This window comes from Vicia villosa, linkage group LG3 (assembly GCF_029867415.1).
Source record: "Vicia villosa cultivar HV-30 ecotype Madison, WI linkage group LG3, Vvil1.0, whole genome shotgun sequence".
NCBI lineage: Eukaryota > Viridiplantae > Streptophyta > Magnoliopsida > Fabales > Fabaceae > Vicia > Vicia villosa.
In genome coordinates this window covers 69,035,045-69,050,644 of record NC_081182.1, presented here as the reverse complement: position 1 = coordinate 69,050,644, position 15,600 = coordinate 69,035,045, and the positions used below count along the sequence as shown (strand labels likewise).

At 30.3% G+C, this 15,600-nt stretch overlaps 2 protein-coding genes and 1 non-coding gene across 6 annotated transcripts; 2 read left to right on the top strand and 1 right to left on the bottom strand.

Annotated features, from left to right (window-relative positions):
- Positions 1-981: 981 nt before the first annotated feature.
- LOC131656045 (rhodanese-like domain-containing protein 11, chloroplastic) lies at positions 982-4,489 on the top strand. 2 transcript variants are annotated; one of them, XM_058925829.1, is made up of 10 exons: positions 982-1,260; positions 1,350-1,445; positions 1,777-1,884; positions 2,255-2,351; positions 2,449-2,488; positions 2,584-2,658; positions 2,899-2,986; positions 3,274-3,341; positions 3,903-3,975; positions 4,043-4,489. In XM_058925829.1, the coding sequence occupies exons 1-10, from the start codon at positions 1,117-1,119 to the stop codon at positions 4,157-4,159; spliced, it is 906 nt and encodes a 301-aa protein (XP_058781812.1). In that variant the 5' UTR covers positions 982-1,116; the 3' UTR covers positions 4,160-4,489. The 2 variants fall into 2 exon arrangements, with proteins under 2 accessions (XP_058781812.1, XP_058781813.1); XM_058925830.1 differs by having other exon boundaries at positions 988-1,260; positions 4,056-4,489.
- Positions 3,037-3,188, bottom strand: LOC131593655 (U4 spliceosomal RNA). Its single transcript, XR_009281045.1, has one exon. It is a non-coding gene; the product is annotated as a U4 spliceosomal RNA (small nuclear RNA).
- A 7,346-nt stretch (positions 4,490-11,835) lies between the features above and the next one.
- On the top strand, positions 11,836-15,334 carry LOC131661792 (serine/threonine-protein kinase AFC2). Of its 3 annotated transcripts, XM_058931422.1 has the most exons (11): positions 11,836-12,118; positions 12,556-12,733; positions 13,093-13,273; positions 13,354-13,402; positions 13,493-13,607; positions 13,727-13,818; positions 14,043-14,193; positions 14,332-14,396; positions 14,491-14,588; positions 14,681-14,783; positions 14,895-15,334. In XM_058931422.1, exons 1-11 carry the CDS (start codon positions 12,020-12,022, stop codon positions 15,039-15,041), a joined length of 1,278 nt encoding a protein of 425 aa, XP_058787405.1. In that variant the 5' UTR covers positions 11,836-12,019; the 3' UTR covers positions 15,042-15,334. The 3 variants fall into 3 exon arrangements, with proteins under 3 accessions (XP_058787405.1, XP_058787406.1, XP_058787407.1); XM_058931423.1 differs by lacking the exon at positions 12,556-12,733; XM_058931424.1 differs by lacking the exons at positions 11,836-12,118; positions 12,556-12,733; positions 13,354-13,402; positions 13,493-13,607 and having other exon boundaries at positions 13,123-13,273.
- The last annotated feature ends 266 nt before the right edge of the window (positions 15,335-15,600 follow it).

The following is a 15,600-nucleotide window of genomic DNA, read 5'->3' as shown; positions in this document are numbered from 1 at the left end:
AATTCTAAAATTTCCCGTACAATTTTCAAAATTTAACTACCGTAAATTCTACACTTTTTGGTAAAATTTCAATTTTTTGAATTACCTGAAATTCTGAAATTTCCATACCATGCTGTGAATAAATACCAAAAATTCTAAAATTCCCGGTATAGATGAATGTAAAAATAACTAAAATTCTGAAATTCCTAGTAAAAATGTAAAGGCTTGTACCGCGAAATTTAAAATTCCCATAAAAAAAACTTATTTTTAACAAAATCTTCGATAAAATTATGAAATTTTCGGTACCACTAAGCTATGTACAATGGTTTTATTATTCAACACTCTTCTTTTTCATTTTTTATACTACACATCATCTTCTCTTTCTTCCACCTAATAATTCAACACACAATCACACATTCAATTTATACTCATTATAAAGATTTTGTTTAATAAAATTCAACATCCTATTCCACCACCATTCATAACACACTAAAAAATTTAAACATTCAAAACAACCAATAAATTTTACAAAGTATTTTGTAAACTTTCAACACCAATTAATACACCTCACTTTCTTTTTTTTTGGTGTTAACCGACCGGTATCCACGGGGAAAAGGGGCCCCACGTGACTAATCCGGACCCGGGCTCGGAGGCGACGGCACCGTGGCCCCAGGGCGTTTTTTACTTCAGCCGGAATCGAACCCGGGTACTAGCCGGTTCCTAATACACCTCACTTTAAACACTCTATTCAACACCCTCATTGCAAGGATTCAACTATTGAATTTATTTTTCAACACCCCCATTGTACATAGCCTAAAAAGGTTTTCAAATTTACACAAGTTTTAAATAGATTTTAAATTAAATTAAAGGAAGACAGATTAATTATTTTTTTGAATCAATTATAAATTAAATTAAAGGAACACAGATTAATTATTTTTTTAACAAATATTTTCCAAGTCACTCATGAATTCAAAACGTAATGGACTGGGAGATAAGGGTAAGGTATAAGAACAGTTTACAGAATCTAGATAATGGGGTCATTGTCTCTGTAGTTAGTTAGAGTGCATGCAGAGGATAGATATTACAACAACCCATTTTCATTTTCAACTTAAGTGCTTTTTCCTTTAATCAATTATTATGGAAGCACTATCCCTTTCCCTTCCCACAATCACCGTTACCAATTCCAATCTCAACTACCCTTCTCTCAGTGCCGCTTCTAGTTATGCCTCACTCTCTTCCTTACAACACCGTCCTTCTTCCTCAACCATACTCTTCACTGTGGTTCGTATTCCTTTTTTCCCTCTTTCCTTATTATTATTAGGTTTGTGGTTGTAAACAAAAATTGATATTTTTTGCATTTCTTTTTACAGAAGAAGAGTGTTGTTCGTGTGCAAGCTGAGAATGAAGATTTTGAATTGAAGCAAGTGAGGGATATGGCTGCTGCCAAAAAGAGATGGGAAGCTCTGGTATTTTTTTAATTCTATTTCTTTTAGCAACATTACTCACTTTGATGGTTATGTATACTCTAAATGAAATGCAAAATTAGGAGTTTCTAAATTCTAGTTCTAGTTATAGTTTAATTGAATTTTCAAATTATAGCAACCGCGCCCCTCCAGTGTGATGTCTCTGTACAGCTATCAACTGAGCTGACTTAATTGAGCACAAACTGTATAATGTACTAGTGTTATTTTTGGAGGATGGTAACTTTGTTATGATTTAACTGTCTTTTATACTGCGGCTTTTGTACGCGGTTGGTTATGAGGATTTAAATGGGGTTTTTGCTTGCTTGTTTTGTAGCTCCGGGAAGAAAAAATTAAGGTTCTTACACCAAAGGAAGCTGGGTATGCAGTTCAGCTTTCAAACAAGCCCCTTCTTGATGTCCGCCCCTCGAATGAACACAGCAAGGTTTCTGTTTCTCCTATGATGTAGCCGTTGCTTTTATTACCTTTCCCGATATGATATGATTTAGTTACTTACATACTTTTTCAGACGAGTCAGTAGGAAGGGATAAGGGAAGAAACTTGAAATTTTAAACATGTTATTCTTATGGCCATGCATTCATGAAGCTAATTATCATGAGTAACTGATCTTGGTAGTAGCTGTTGAAAGTATTAGATTGACGTTTTCATATACGTTTGATTCTATTCAACTTTCATAATTCTAGCACTTATTGCAAATAAGTAATTAGACTCTTTTGCTTTTGTTTTTCATTTCTTGCAAACTATCCACATATTATTATTGTGATCTATGATTGCTATTTTTGCATGTTTTGAAGGCATGGGTGAAAGGTTCGACCTGGATTCCAATATTTGATGTCGATAATGGGCTAGATATTGGAACTATTCCTAGAAAAGTTTCAAACTTTGCTATGGGTATTAAAAGATCTTTGCTGCTCTTTCATTACATTTATGCAATCAATCACTCAATTTCTTTGGAATTCTATTATATTTGACTAGATGTTTTGAACAGGCGGTTGGTGGAGTGGCATGCCTACACTGTCTTTTGACAAGTATGAAGTATCATATACTATCATTTCTTTGTTCTTCTGACTCATTCTCTGTTCACATAAATTTTATTTATTCAGTTATTTCCTCTCTTCAACAGCTCGTTCTTACCCAAAGTTATGGAGAAGTTCCCAAAAGATGCAGAATTAATCGTTGCATGCCAGAAGGGACTGAGGTGAGCTCTATACATTCAATTGATTGCATACTGAATTAGGTTGCTTCTAATTATATTTTCCATTTCCTTAAAATGCTGGTAATTGGTACAGCCACTTGTGTTTTGAATCACATTTCAATTTTTAAATCTTTGGTTCAGTCAAATTCTGGTGGGTGATACATCTAATCATTTTTTACAAGTTTCTGTAAAACCAACATACAATGTAAATCTCGTGTTGTACTGAACGTGGTTTTTGGCTAGATCACTAGCTGCATGTGAACAACTGTACAATGCTGGCTACACAAACCTGTTCTGGGTTCAAGGAGGCTTCGAGGCTGCTGAAGAAGAGGCATGTTTTCCCATTCAATATTCTGAAATCTTTTCAATTGATTTTTCTAGGGCTTTACCGAAAAAGGGAGCCCTTCTAGAAATTCTCTAAGGCCTGGGTTTTAATCTAGGCTCGGAGGGGGTTTAGAAATAGTTTTCAACCAGCAATGGACGGATCTCAATAAATACCTCACTAGTTGTGTCATTGTCCCACGCGCAAAGACATATTGTACTTTACTCTGATTAAATTTTGGAAAGTAAATATGACTTCTCTACGGAGCCTAATCCTTATGGCTTGTTGTGGAGCAGGATCTTGTAGTGGAAGGTTCAGTGCCACTCAAGTTTGCTGGAATTGGTGGTGTCTCGGAGTTTCTTGGGTAACTATCTAATCTCCCCTTTTTCCCTTACTTCCTTCAAATGCATGAAATGTAATATCATTGATGAAGTCTAATATGACCTATTTAATTAAAGTTTTCTCCAATGGATAACATAAATTATTTTTTACTTTATGTTGTTTGTAATGTTTTTATCATGAGTTCATGCCACGTTAGAATATTCTACACCTTTTGTTGTGAAGAAAGTTCTGGAAGATTTCGGTGAGAAATGACATAGGAACCCGGTGTTATGTATTTCCAGATTTCCATGAATTCATGTAAACGATCCTGTAAATTCTTGCTGGCAATAGTAGCACAGAAATTGTACAAGCTACTTTTCTGGCTGCAGAACATAATAAGAAATTTAATATTAAGAGAATCTTACATAGATTTGAGTTGTGATTCATCATCTATTTGATGGCAACTTTCCTGTATGTAGCAGAATGTCCCTAGCTTGTTGGCATAGTAACTGCCCGAACGTAATTGCACGACTTTGCACAATCTAAACAATTCAAACAATTTTTAAACATGTATACAAATTTCTGACTGCAAGATTATTTCCAGTTGGACAGATCAACAGAGAGCCGCTGCAGCCAAGGAAGGCTGGGGATACAGATTAGTGTTTTCTGCACGCCTGGTAATCTATATATTATATGCTTTAAGTTGTGAATTATTTTCTCAATCTTGACATCATTAATTTGAAGGGTTCTTGCATAGATTGGACTATTTCTTGTTGCCGACGCATTATTTATCGGTGCTCAGCAAGTTGGACGCTATCTTCAGGAAATCAGGACCCATTGAGATTCTACGGCTACATTTGAGTTATTGATTAGTCCTTCTGTAGACAATGTTCTTTGTTGTGGATGAGAAAATAGAGACAACAGGCTGGGGAACTCAATTTTGAATCCCGACCCTCAGCAGACCCTCCTTTTGTTAGATTTACTAGCCAGGTTCTATCTGGAATTTATGTCACTACATGATTATAAATGCAAGTTTAGCTGGGATGCAATTTTAGTTTAGGTTTCTTCCATGTGGCTATGCACTTATACATATGCTTTTTCGGCCAAAATGTTGTATGTATCTTAGAAATTTCCAGAACCCAAAAAATATCATGATACTGCTTCATTAATGTTAATATTTTGGCATGTGTATTGAAGCCGTTGATATACTATATGAATTCTGAACCGTGATTATATTTTTGCAGAAACCCTCCCAGTGCTGGTTAAATTAAGGTTTATTGTGCGTATGGTTGCGTTCTGATGGTATCTATTAAGAATTTCATCTTTTCTTGTGATATTAGGTTGATAACAAATGTTAACATTTAAGTTTAGTGATTTCCACTGCCTTCCCGAAATTGCAAAATCAAGTTTTAGAAAACAAAATTATCAAATCAAATGGTTGGCAAATTGCAGATGCTTCTCAAGTTCTTGTGCTTTCTTCGTCTCTTATTCGATTTGATTTTTGTGCATCATAAACAACTTTTGGGAACACTTGGTGACATAGATTTGCAGGACTTACAAAGTACAAATTATAAAGTATACCAGTAATGTTTAGATCTTTGATGAGAAAATTAAAAGTAGGTACTAGTTACTATTGAAGACAATGGGTAAAATATTGTTGTATAAAAGAAGGAATCAATTAATTACAATAATTTTCTCCTTAATAAAAAATAAAGGAAATTAAACATACATAATGAAATTGTCTAGAGTAAAATAGAGAAATAAAGATTGTATTTTTCTCGAATCATACACACCCTTACTGTCAGAGTATAATTGCAATGGAAGCTCAATTTTCATCTTAAGTTCTTTAAGGATTCATAATCTTTCACAAATACCTTGAGGCATAGCTCTAAATTCGGCTTCTTCATTACTTTTTGCTACAACTTGAAAACAATAGATACAATATTTAGAGGTTGATCTTCTATCTGTGACTGAACCTGTCTAATCAGCATATGTGAAGATAGACACACTTCCTTCGATATTATTCTTAAAAAATAACCCTTTTCTGTGATTTCCCTTCAAATATCTCAATATCCTATAGACTGCCTTAAGATGTTCGTTGAAATGAGAATGCATAAAATGACTTACTACACTAACTGAGAAAGTAATATCAGGTTGTGTGTGTGGCAAATAAATCAGTTTTCCGACCAATCTCTGATATCTTCTAGTATCAACTGGACATTATCTTCTCCCCAAAGTTTAACATTAAGATCCCTTAGGGGTATATATAGGACGACATCCACTCATTCATGTTTCTTTCAATAAGTCTAGAAGGTACTTCTGTTGTGAAACCACAATACCATTCTTTGACCAAGCAACATCCATACCAAGAAAATATCTTATGAATCCCAAGTCCTTGATTTCAAAGTCTAATGCTAATTTCTCTTTTACTCTTGTCATTTCAACTTTATCGTCTCTAGTAAGGACAATATCATCAACATAAACAATCAGGACATTAAATTTCCCATTGTAGGAGAACTTTGTGAACAAGGTGTGGTAAGCCTGTCGTTGAATGTACCCTTGTTTCTTCATGGTTTGAGTGAATTTTTCAAACCAGACTCTAGGGGACTGCTTTAATCCATACAAAGACTTATTTAGTTTGCATACATTTTATCCAAATTTGTTTTCAAAAACAGGAGGAATGTCTATATATAATTCTTCAATATCGACATTAAGAAAAACATTCTTAACATCTAACTGATGTAGGGGCCAATCCAGGTTAGCAGCAAGGGATAAAAAAAATCTGATAGTGTTCAATTTTACAACATGAGCAAATGTCTCTAAGTAATATATACCATAGATCTGAGTAAAACCTTTAGCCACCAAGCAAGCTTTGTATCTTTCAATTGATCAATCTAAATTATACTTCGCAGTAAACACCTATTTGCATCCAATTGTCTTTTTGCCATATGTTAGTATCGTAACACTCTAAGTTTTGTTCTTTTCAAGAGCTTTCATCTTAAAAACCTTCCATTAGTCTTGTTTCCTAATTAAAATCAGTTTTCTTGAAGTGATTCGTTGTTTTGTAGCAGTTCAAATAGATCATCATTATTATTGTTTTCAGGATTCTGATTGTTTTTTACATAAGAAAATGTAGGCTCGGATTCACAAAGTTCCTTACTTATAACACGAGTAAAATCAGATAAAGAATCATGGTCATTTTCTGTTGGTGCAGAAGTATGAGTCTCAAGACTTTATGGCACATGCAAAGATAAATTATTTTTAAAATCTCATCTCCTCGATTTGAAACGAGTCTTCCTTTATATCCCCCCTTTGAAGATGAGTGTCATAAAAAAAAGGTTTATTTTCAAAGAATGTAACATCCATAGTGACAAACATTTTCTTGTTTTTTGGATCAAAACATTTATATCTATTTTGAGTTGGGGAGTAGTTCAAGTTTTCAAACATTTTTACGTTCATGAACAAAGTTTGTGCATACAAAAATTTTATTAAATAAACATACAAAAATTCAAAAATCACTTAATTAAATAAGATAATCTAAATTGGGGTGTTATAGCGGGCGCCAACTGTTTCTGAAGAACAATATTGATAACTTCCCCGAAGTTGCTGAAAAAAATTGCACTGGATATGTATTTCTGATCGAATGATTTCTTGCCTTCTAACCTTTAGGAATTGCTTATTAATAGTGCGCATTACCAATGGAGTGGTGACATTACATTCATGGCCATCATTGTTATGGTTTCCTTGTCGCTGTGAAAACCACAAAGGGCTTTGAATGTTATAAATGCTAATGTTTCCTACGATAACTGTCGACTTAATTGGGAGATTGGGTTGGGCATGAGCTTTGCGCATCTCAGATCCGTCCTGGAGGTGTAAAGACGATTTAACGTGCGTCTTGGTGAGCCACCCGAACTAGACATCCTGAATGTACATAGCGCCCAAAGCGCGAGGCACGAAGAGTCGGGACGCTTAAGTTTTATTAGAGTCTTGGTAGACTATCCGTGCTAGACATCTTGAATTACATGTTATTATTTTAACAAAATTATTTAAAAATGAAAATTTTTAATTTTTAATTTTTAATTTTTCTAAAATTTATTGAAATTTTGTTGAAGATAAATGATGATGGTGATAAAGAATAAGGGAAAAAAGATCAAGATATTTAAAAAATATTAGTTGATGATAATTTAGTGTTAGAATCAATTGACTAGGGGTGTATAAGGGTTGAGTTGGATCGGGTTTGGCCTAACCCGTTATCCAACACATTCAAATTTCAATGGGTTGGGTTTATCGTCTAACCCGCAATTTCATTATCAAAATCGACCCGAACTGACACATTCATTTATGGGCTAGGTTCGTGGGTTGTGTTTTAAATTAGTTTTTTTATTTAATTTAAAAATATTGTAACATAATTTAATACATTTATACTCATTTCTAACACACAAAATAGATGAAGCACATCATATAACACTGGATAATATTATAAAATTCCACAAGACACATTATTTTTATAAAATACGTAAGTTGAAAATGATAGAAAAGAAAATAAGAAACAACATTTAGTCTTAGAATTACGTAAAGTCATTGATCTAGTAATATTATTGGTGGAGAGAATAAAGTCTTTTTAGAAAAATTATGGTTAGTACTCAGATGAACGGGTTGGGTCAACAAGTTGTAAAACTCAAATCTGATACCCGAACAAAAATTATATGGGTTGTTACGGGTTAGGTTGGGTATACCCATAAATGAACGGGTTCAGATGATTTATAGGTTGGTTCTGTTTGGGTTTGTGGGTCAACCCGCACTCATGAACTCCCCTACAATATACCGTCAAAATTTAAAGATATAAAATTTATTAAAATAGTCAAATAATTAATATTTAAAAAATTAATAAAATCTTAATATATATAAATGCAAGGTTGTCATGATGGCAACCCTAGCCACATGTCACCTTGATAACAACTCTAAACACAAATTTTAGCCACATGTCACATTTGTAGCAACTCTAAACACAAACCCTGATTGTATTTTTACTAATTTGTCCCTACATTAAAAATAAATAATAATAATAATAACTATAATAATAATAATAAACATAATAAAAATAATAATAATTATACTTATAAATAAAATATTAATAACAATATAATATTCAACCACCACTATTAATAATAATATAAATAATAAATTATAATAAAAAATAATAATAGTTATACTTAAAACTAAAATAATAATTATAATAATATAATATTCAACCACCAATATTAATAATAATATAAATAATAAATTATAATAAAAAATAAAAAAAGTTATACTTATAACTAAAATAATAATAATAATAATAATAATAATAATAATAATATAATATTCAACCACTACTATTAATAATAATAATAATATAAATAATAAATTATAATATAATATTCATCTAATAATAAAATAATAATAATAACAATAATAATAATATAATATAATATAATATTCAACTACCATAATTAAAAATACTATTATTTATAAAAATTATAACTATTTATCTATTATGCACCCAATTATAATATTTAACACTATATTAATAATTATATAATTATAATATAATATTCATCTAATAATAAAATAATAATAATAACAATAATAATAATATAATATAATATAATATTCAACTACCATAATTAAAAATACTATTATTTATAAAAATTATAACTATTTATCTATTATGCACCCAATTATAATATTTAACACTATATTAATAATTATTAGAAATATATGAGGAATACATTAAATAATTATATAATAATATAACAAAAATATATATGTTAAATAATTGAAGTAGCAAAAGTATTATAAAAATAATAATTTAAAAACAGAACTAAAGATTAACAGATATAATAGTTTAAAATTTATTTACATTTTATTTTATTACTTTATAATATAATATAAAAAATTTAAATATTGTATTCAAATATAAATTTTATTAATAAATAAATTTCAGAATTCAAAGTTTGAAGTGATAAAATAAAAAATAAAAAAGAATCTTAAAAGGTATATTTTGATGTAATATTATTTTTAAACTATACAAATAATATGTTTTTTGGTTAATATCAATAAAATTATGAATAACTATTTTACACAGTTTTTTAGAAAAATGTAGTAATTTAGAGTTTATATAAAATAACAAATCATTTTAATTATTAGAAATTTATGAGAAATAAATGGAACAATTATCTAACAATATAACAAAAATATATATGTTAAAGAATTGAAGTAGAACAAATATTATAAAAGTAATAATTTAAAAAAGAATTAAAGATTAACTGATATAATAGTTTCAAATTTATTAACCACTTTATTTTAATACTTTATAATATGATATACAAATATTTTTTTCTTTTTAGTTTTTAATGTTACCATCATTTTATTTTAATTAAATTTATTTTTGGAACAAAAATCAGTTACAATTTTTATAATTATTGCAAAAAATAATATTTATAAAATGAATAGTTTTATAAAACAGCCAATAATAATATCATTTTATTATTCTGAAACCGATAAATTTGTTCCACTTTCTACCTTAAATAGATAAACTTTTGTCACTTTTTTTCCTCACACGTATATTTTAGAATTCATGCATAACCTGACAAAACATGAAACATATGTCTCTTACAATCATCTACTATTCTACGCCGAATCAAAAAAAGAATTGATTTTTGTATCTTTATCTAATATTCTAATCCAAAATTTCTTGGATGGTTTCATCTTTTTTACATCTATTCAAATCTATTTCATGTCCATGTTTTTCCGAATAAATTTTATTTTAGCAATTTGATCATATTTAAATTTATTTCATATATATATTATTTTGATCATGTTCAAATTAATTTATACTCATATGCATATTTTGTAATATAATTTTTAATTATAATTTTGTAGGTTTTGCGATTTGAATGAGAGTCTAATCGGCACAAGTTCCTACAAACAACAATCTTAGCATCAATTTTAAAATATAGTCTCTTGCAATCATCTAGAGAAACTAAATTCTAGAAACAATAATATATATGTTTATGTTAAGATGTTTTTATTTTTTGTATTGATTTTTAATTTTTTTTAATTTAATTTCCGTCGTCTTTTTTTTTTTATTTAAATCCTAGAAACAATAATATATACGCTTATGTTAATATAATTTCTAATTATAATTTTGCAGGTTTTACAATTTAAATGAGAGTCTAATCGGCACAAAATATACGTCTCTTAGAATCATCTAGAGAATCTAAATCCTAGAAACAATAATATATATGCATATGTTAAGATGTTTTTATTTTTTGTATTGATTTTTAATTTTTTTAATTTAATTTCCTTCCTCCTTCTTCGCAATTCTAGAATGGTATTATTTATGTTTTCTTTAGAATATAAATATATGTTGTTTAGTATTCTTATAATAAAGATGCACATAAACTTATCAGCCTTTCAATTTAAAAGTTTGTAGGCGTCTATGAATAATAATCTTTTAATGAATATTAAAATATACAATTTTTGCAATCATTCATTCATTTGGATAACCAAATTTCTATAACAATAATACATAGGATTTCGTCCATATATAACCATAGCAAATAGATTATGACTTCTTCCACTTATCATTTTTCTTTGGATTAATTTCCTTAATCTTAATTTCAATTCAACTTATCATTTTTGGTTGATGTTGTCATTCTTTATAAACAAATTATATTCGTTTATGACAAACTATTTCTACATATTGATAATATTTAATTATCATTTTAATTTTTATGAAGTTTTGTTTTTTATTTCTTTCTAATTGTAATACTAACCTACATTCCTATTAAACTATTAATGACTTATTAAAAATATTAAAATATTTTTCTCACTATTTATGATTATTTATCAATTTAAATTGTAACTCTAAAAAAAAACTCCACTTTACTATACTAATGACATTATCAATCAATGAAAATTCTCTATAATAGTATTCGAATATTATAATAAACTCATATATAAAATAATATTAATAAACTCATTAGAAAAACAATTCTATAAACATATAATAAATAAAGTGATCCTCTATATTATTTTTAAAATTTAACTTTTTCTCAAATATCTCTTTATAAAACTACATATAATAATTACTTAAATAAAATCATTTAAAAAAATCCAAAAACAAATCAATAATATAAAATTTTGAAGTTTAAAATATAATAATAATAATAATAATAATAATAATAATAATATATTATGGGTCAACCGCGCAACGCGCGGGTTATATACTAGTACATAGTAAATATTCAATATTATTTTACCTAATATATTTAAAATTAAAAGTTAACCTAAAAAATTAAAAAATAACGTTTATTAAATAAAAATTCTAAACTAAATTATAACATTGAAATATGAATTAAGCCCAAAAAAAAAGTAAAATAACGAAGAAGCTACATTTAAATTAAAAAAGAAAAACAATAATAAAAAAATAGCACACGTAAACCATGGTTAAAGCAAGGAGCATCCTTAACCACACCAGGGAGTTAAGACCAAACCAAATCAACCAATCAAAGAGTAACCTACCAAAGACACATGTACGTTCCTATTTCCTCACAACCGACTCAACTAAGTTGTTAGAAATTTAGGGTTCACTGTGTCCAAACAATCCTTATCGTTACTTTCACCTGAAACTCACCGTTTCGTTCACCGTTCTTCCCAATTTCCTCTCGCATAATCATGGAGATGGAGCGCATGGTTGAATTCTCACGCACTTACATGGATCGTCCACCACGAAAGAGGGCGCGCTTGGGCTGGGACATCCCCGAAGCCTCAAAGGTAACCTTATTTTTCATCATAGAATCTCAGATCTAGTGCTTTTTGAGGTTGTTTGTTGTCTCTTGTTGTAGATCTGGTGGATTATTTGTGTTTTAGGTTTGTTTGATGTTTGATTCAGGTAAAGTTGATTTTTTTTCCTCTTACAAAGCTTTCAGCTTTCATCTAACAATACCCTATTTTGTTTGATTGAATTTTAGGGTTTGATCCTTTTATAACTTTTCATGAACCCAATTTTTTTTTTAATTTAATATATTTTTGATGAAATTGTATGTTTGTATGTGTATTTATTGATGTTTATTTTGATGTTTATTTTGATGTTGTAGAATGATTATTTATTTTGTAATAATTTATGATGGGGACAAATTCACAGGTTGTGAAATCATGGTGTTTTTGTTAACTAAATTTAAAGTGGTACATGTATGGATTACTGTGTGTAGGCTCAGGTAGGATTGTTTTGTGGACAAGAGGTTGAGAATATTTCAAGCTATGCTCCTTCAGAACATATCACTAGTTCTCTATTTAAGGGAGTTGCTCGAAATGGTTCTCCCCCATGGCGAGATGACGACAAAGATGGCCATTACGTGTTTGAGCTTGGAGATAATTTAACTTCTCGCTGTAATTACACTTTACCATCATTAGTTAATAACAAGTTTACATTCATATCTCATGGTTGGTTGGATCAACAGTGTGTTTAAAATTAAACCAGTCATTTAATTGAAAATTTTAGCTCATAGATTTTTATGCAACATGTATCCAATCCATAAGCTTTCAAACGGGGACTTAATTTTAAGATTTTGTTATTGTTACACCCTAAGTAATCCTGTTTTAGGTTTAGGAAGGATTTATAACAATAACAATATTATGCACATTTCAAGATATAGAACCTTGAAATTTGAATGTATAAAAATGGAGTTTGGCGTTTGGAGTTTGTGTGCTATGCTTGGATTGTTAACACCCCATTTTCATGGTTGCAGATAAGGTCCATGGAAAAATGGGTGAAGGAACTTTTGGGCAGGTCTTGGAGTGCTGGGACAGAGAAAGGAAGGAAATGGTTGCCATTAAAGTTGTTCGTGCAATAAAAAAGTATCGAGAGGCAGCCATGATTGAAATTGAGATGCTGCAGCAACTCGCAAAACATGATAAAGGTGGCAGCCGGTAAGTTTTTTGAGCTTTAATTGCTATAATGCACTACCTTTTATTCAATTGCATCAGTTAAAAGGGTTTATTCCTTGCAGTTGTGTGCAAATACGGAACTGGTTTGACTATCGTAATCATATCTGTATTGTAAGTATTTGATTGATTTGTGTGGATTAATTTCCCCAATATACCTAATTTGGGGGTTAAGACGTGGGTAAATTCAAATGATTGCAACAGGTGTTTGAGAAACTTGGACCAAGCTTATACGATTTTCTAAGGAAAAACAATTATCGTTCATTTCCCATTGATCTTGTTCGCGAGATTGGAAGACAACTATTGGAATGTGTTGCATGTGTGTAGTTTATTCTTGAACAACTTTTCTTGAACTACTGTAGCACTTATGCACAATGTGTGTTGTTTTTGGTAAGCGAAGGATGGTTTTCTAATGTTTTACTTTTCAAAAAATTGCAGTCATGCATGACTTACACATGATCCATACTGATCTGAAGCCTGAGAACATTCTTCTGGTTTCATCGGATTATCTTAAAGTCCCTGATTACAAGGTACTTTTGTTGTCTATGAACCTGTTTTATTTTCTCACCGATTTTAGCTATTTTTGACATAATCATACTAGACTAGGCATTCTCAAATCTCACATTAAAAGAAAAAAAAGTATTTTTTGTTTGATACATAAGATTTATCTTTTAAATGCTTGTTAGCTTAAATTACAGTTGCCACATGAGTTGTTGGTTATAATATCTGACATCCATTGTTGTATAATCAACAGAGTTCATCCAGAGCACCGTTCTCCTTTTTCAAAAGAGTGCCCAAGTCAAGCGCCATAAAGGTTATTGATTTTGGCAGCACCACATATGAACGAGAAAACCAGAATTACATTGTATCAACACGTCATTATAGAGCACCCGAAGTTATCCTTGGTATGCATACACATCAAATAATAATTGCTTATTGCTGTATTGCAAAGAATGCTGATTCTTGTAATTAATGCTTTATAGTTATAAACTATGATGCTGTTGATGCTAACTGAATAGTTGATTTTGATAATGGTTTTGTAGGACTTGGGTGGAGCTATCCATGTGATGTATGGAGTGTGGGTTGTATATTAGTCGAGTTATGCACTGTAAGTTCTGTTCTGGATAATTCTGAAAAACACCAGCTAGTGTTTGTTGTGTTTTAATATTGTGTTTAAATTGGCTTGTATGCTTCTACTGCAGGGTGAAGCTTTATTTCAGACTCATGAAAATTTAGAGCATCTTGCTATGATGGAGAGGGTGCTTGGTCCATTACCACAGCAGTTATTGAAGAGAGTCGAGTAAGTAATAGTTTGCTGCCGGAACTTTCTATGGTTGTTATTTTATTGTCATCAAAATAACTCGTGTTTCTTTTTATTGTTATGATGATCAGCCGACATGCTGAGAAGTATGTCCGAAGGGGGAGACTGGACTGGCCAGAGGGTGCAACTTCGAGGGAGAGTATTAAAGCTGTAATGAAGCTTCCTCGTCTGCAGGTTTGTTTTCAAATCTGGTCATGGAGAAGTTCTATTCAACTCTTGAAAAAGTGATGTGAAATATTCATGTTGGGCTTTTAACTTACTCGTTTTCTTTCATAATAATTGCAGAACCTTATAATGCAGCATGTTGATCATTCGGCTGGAGATCTTATACATCTATTGCAGGGGCTACTTAGGTTTGACCCCTTTGAAAGAGTTACCGCTAGGGATGCTCTGAGACATTCATTCTTTATGAGAGATCACCTTAGGAGATGATTAGCCATTTTTAGAGGGCTAATGTCAAGTTGAATCTGTCAAAAGTGCAAATATGAGTGCAGGGAGGAGGAATGCTTGTAAATAAATATTTATATTATCGGCTTGTCTGATAAGCGAGGATGTATACAGCACAGCAGCAGCTTCCCCTTTAAACCTGTCTGACCTGATCCTTATTTATTTTAAAAATTTAAAGAACATGTAAACTTACAAACAACTAATCTGAGTGTGATATACAAGACAAATGTAGAATGTTTTGAATGCATTATATTCAGTTGCATGCGCTATCCAGAAAACTAAGAGGTTATTATTGGGGGCAAATCAATTAAATTTAAGAAAACTAGGGTTATTGTTGGTAGCAAGTCAATTAAATTGAAGAGATTAAAAAATGAGAATATCTCAGGGCATCTAAATTTTAATCATGACCCATGTTTTTGTAGATACATATTTGGAAGCATATTTTTATTTTAAAAAATTGTTTTTTTAGGTACATCTACGGAATTGTTAAAATTATAGTAAATAAAAATAGTGCAATTTAAAGACAATGGAATATAGTACAATA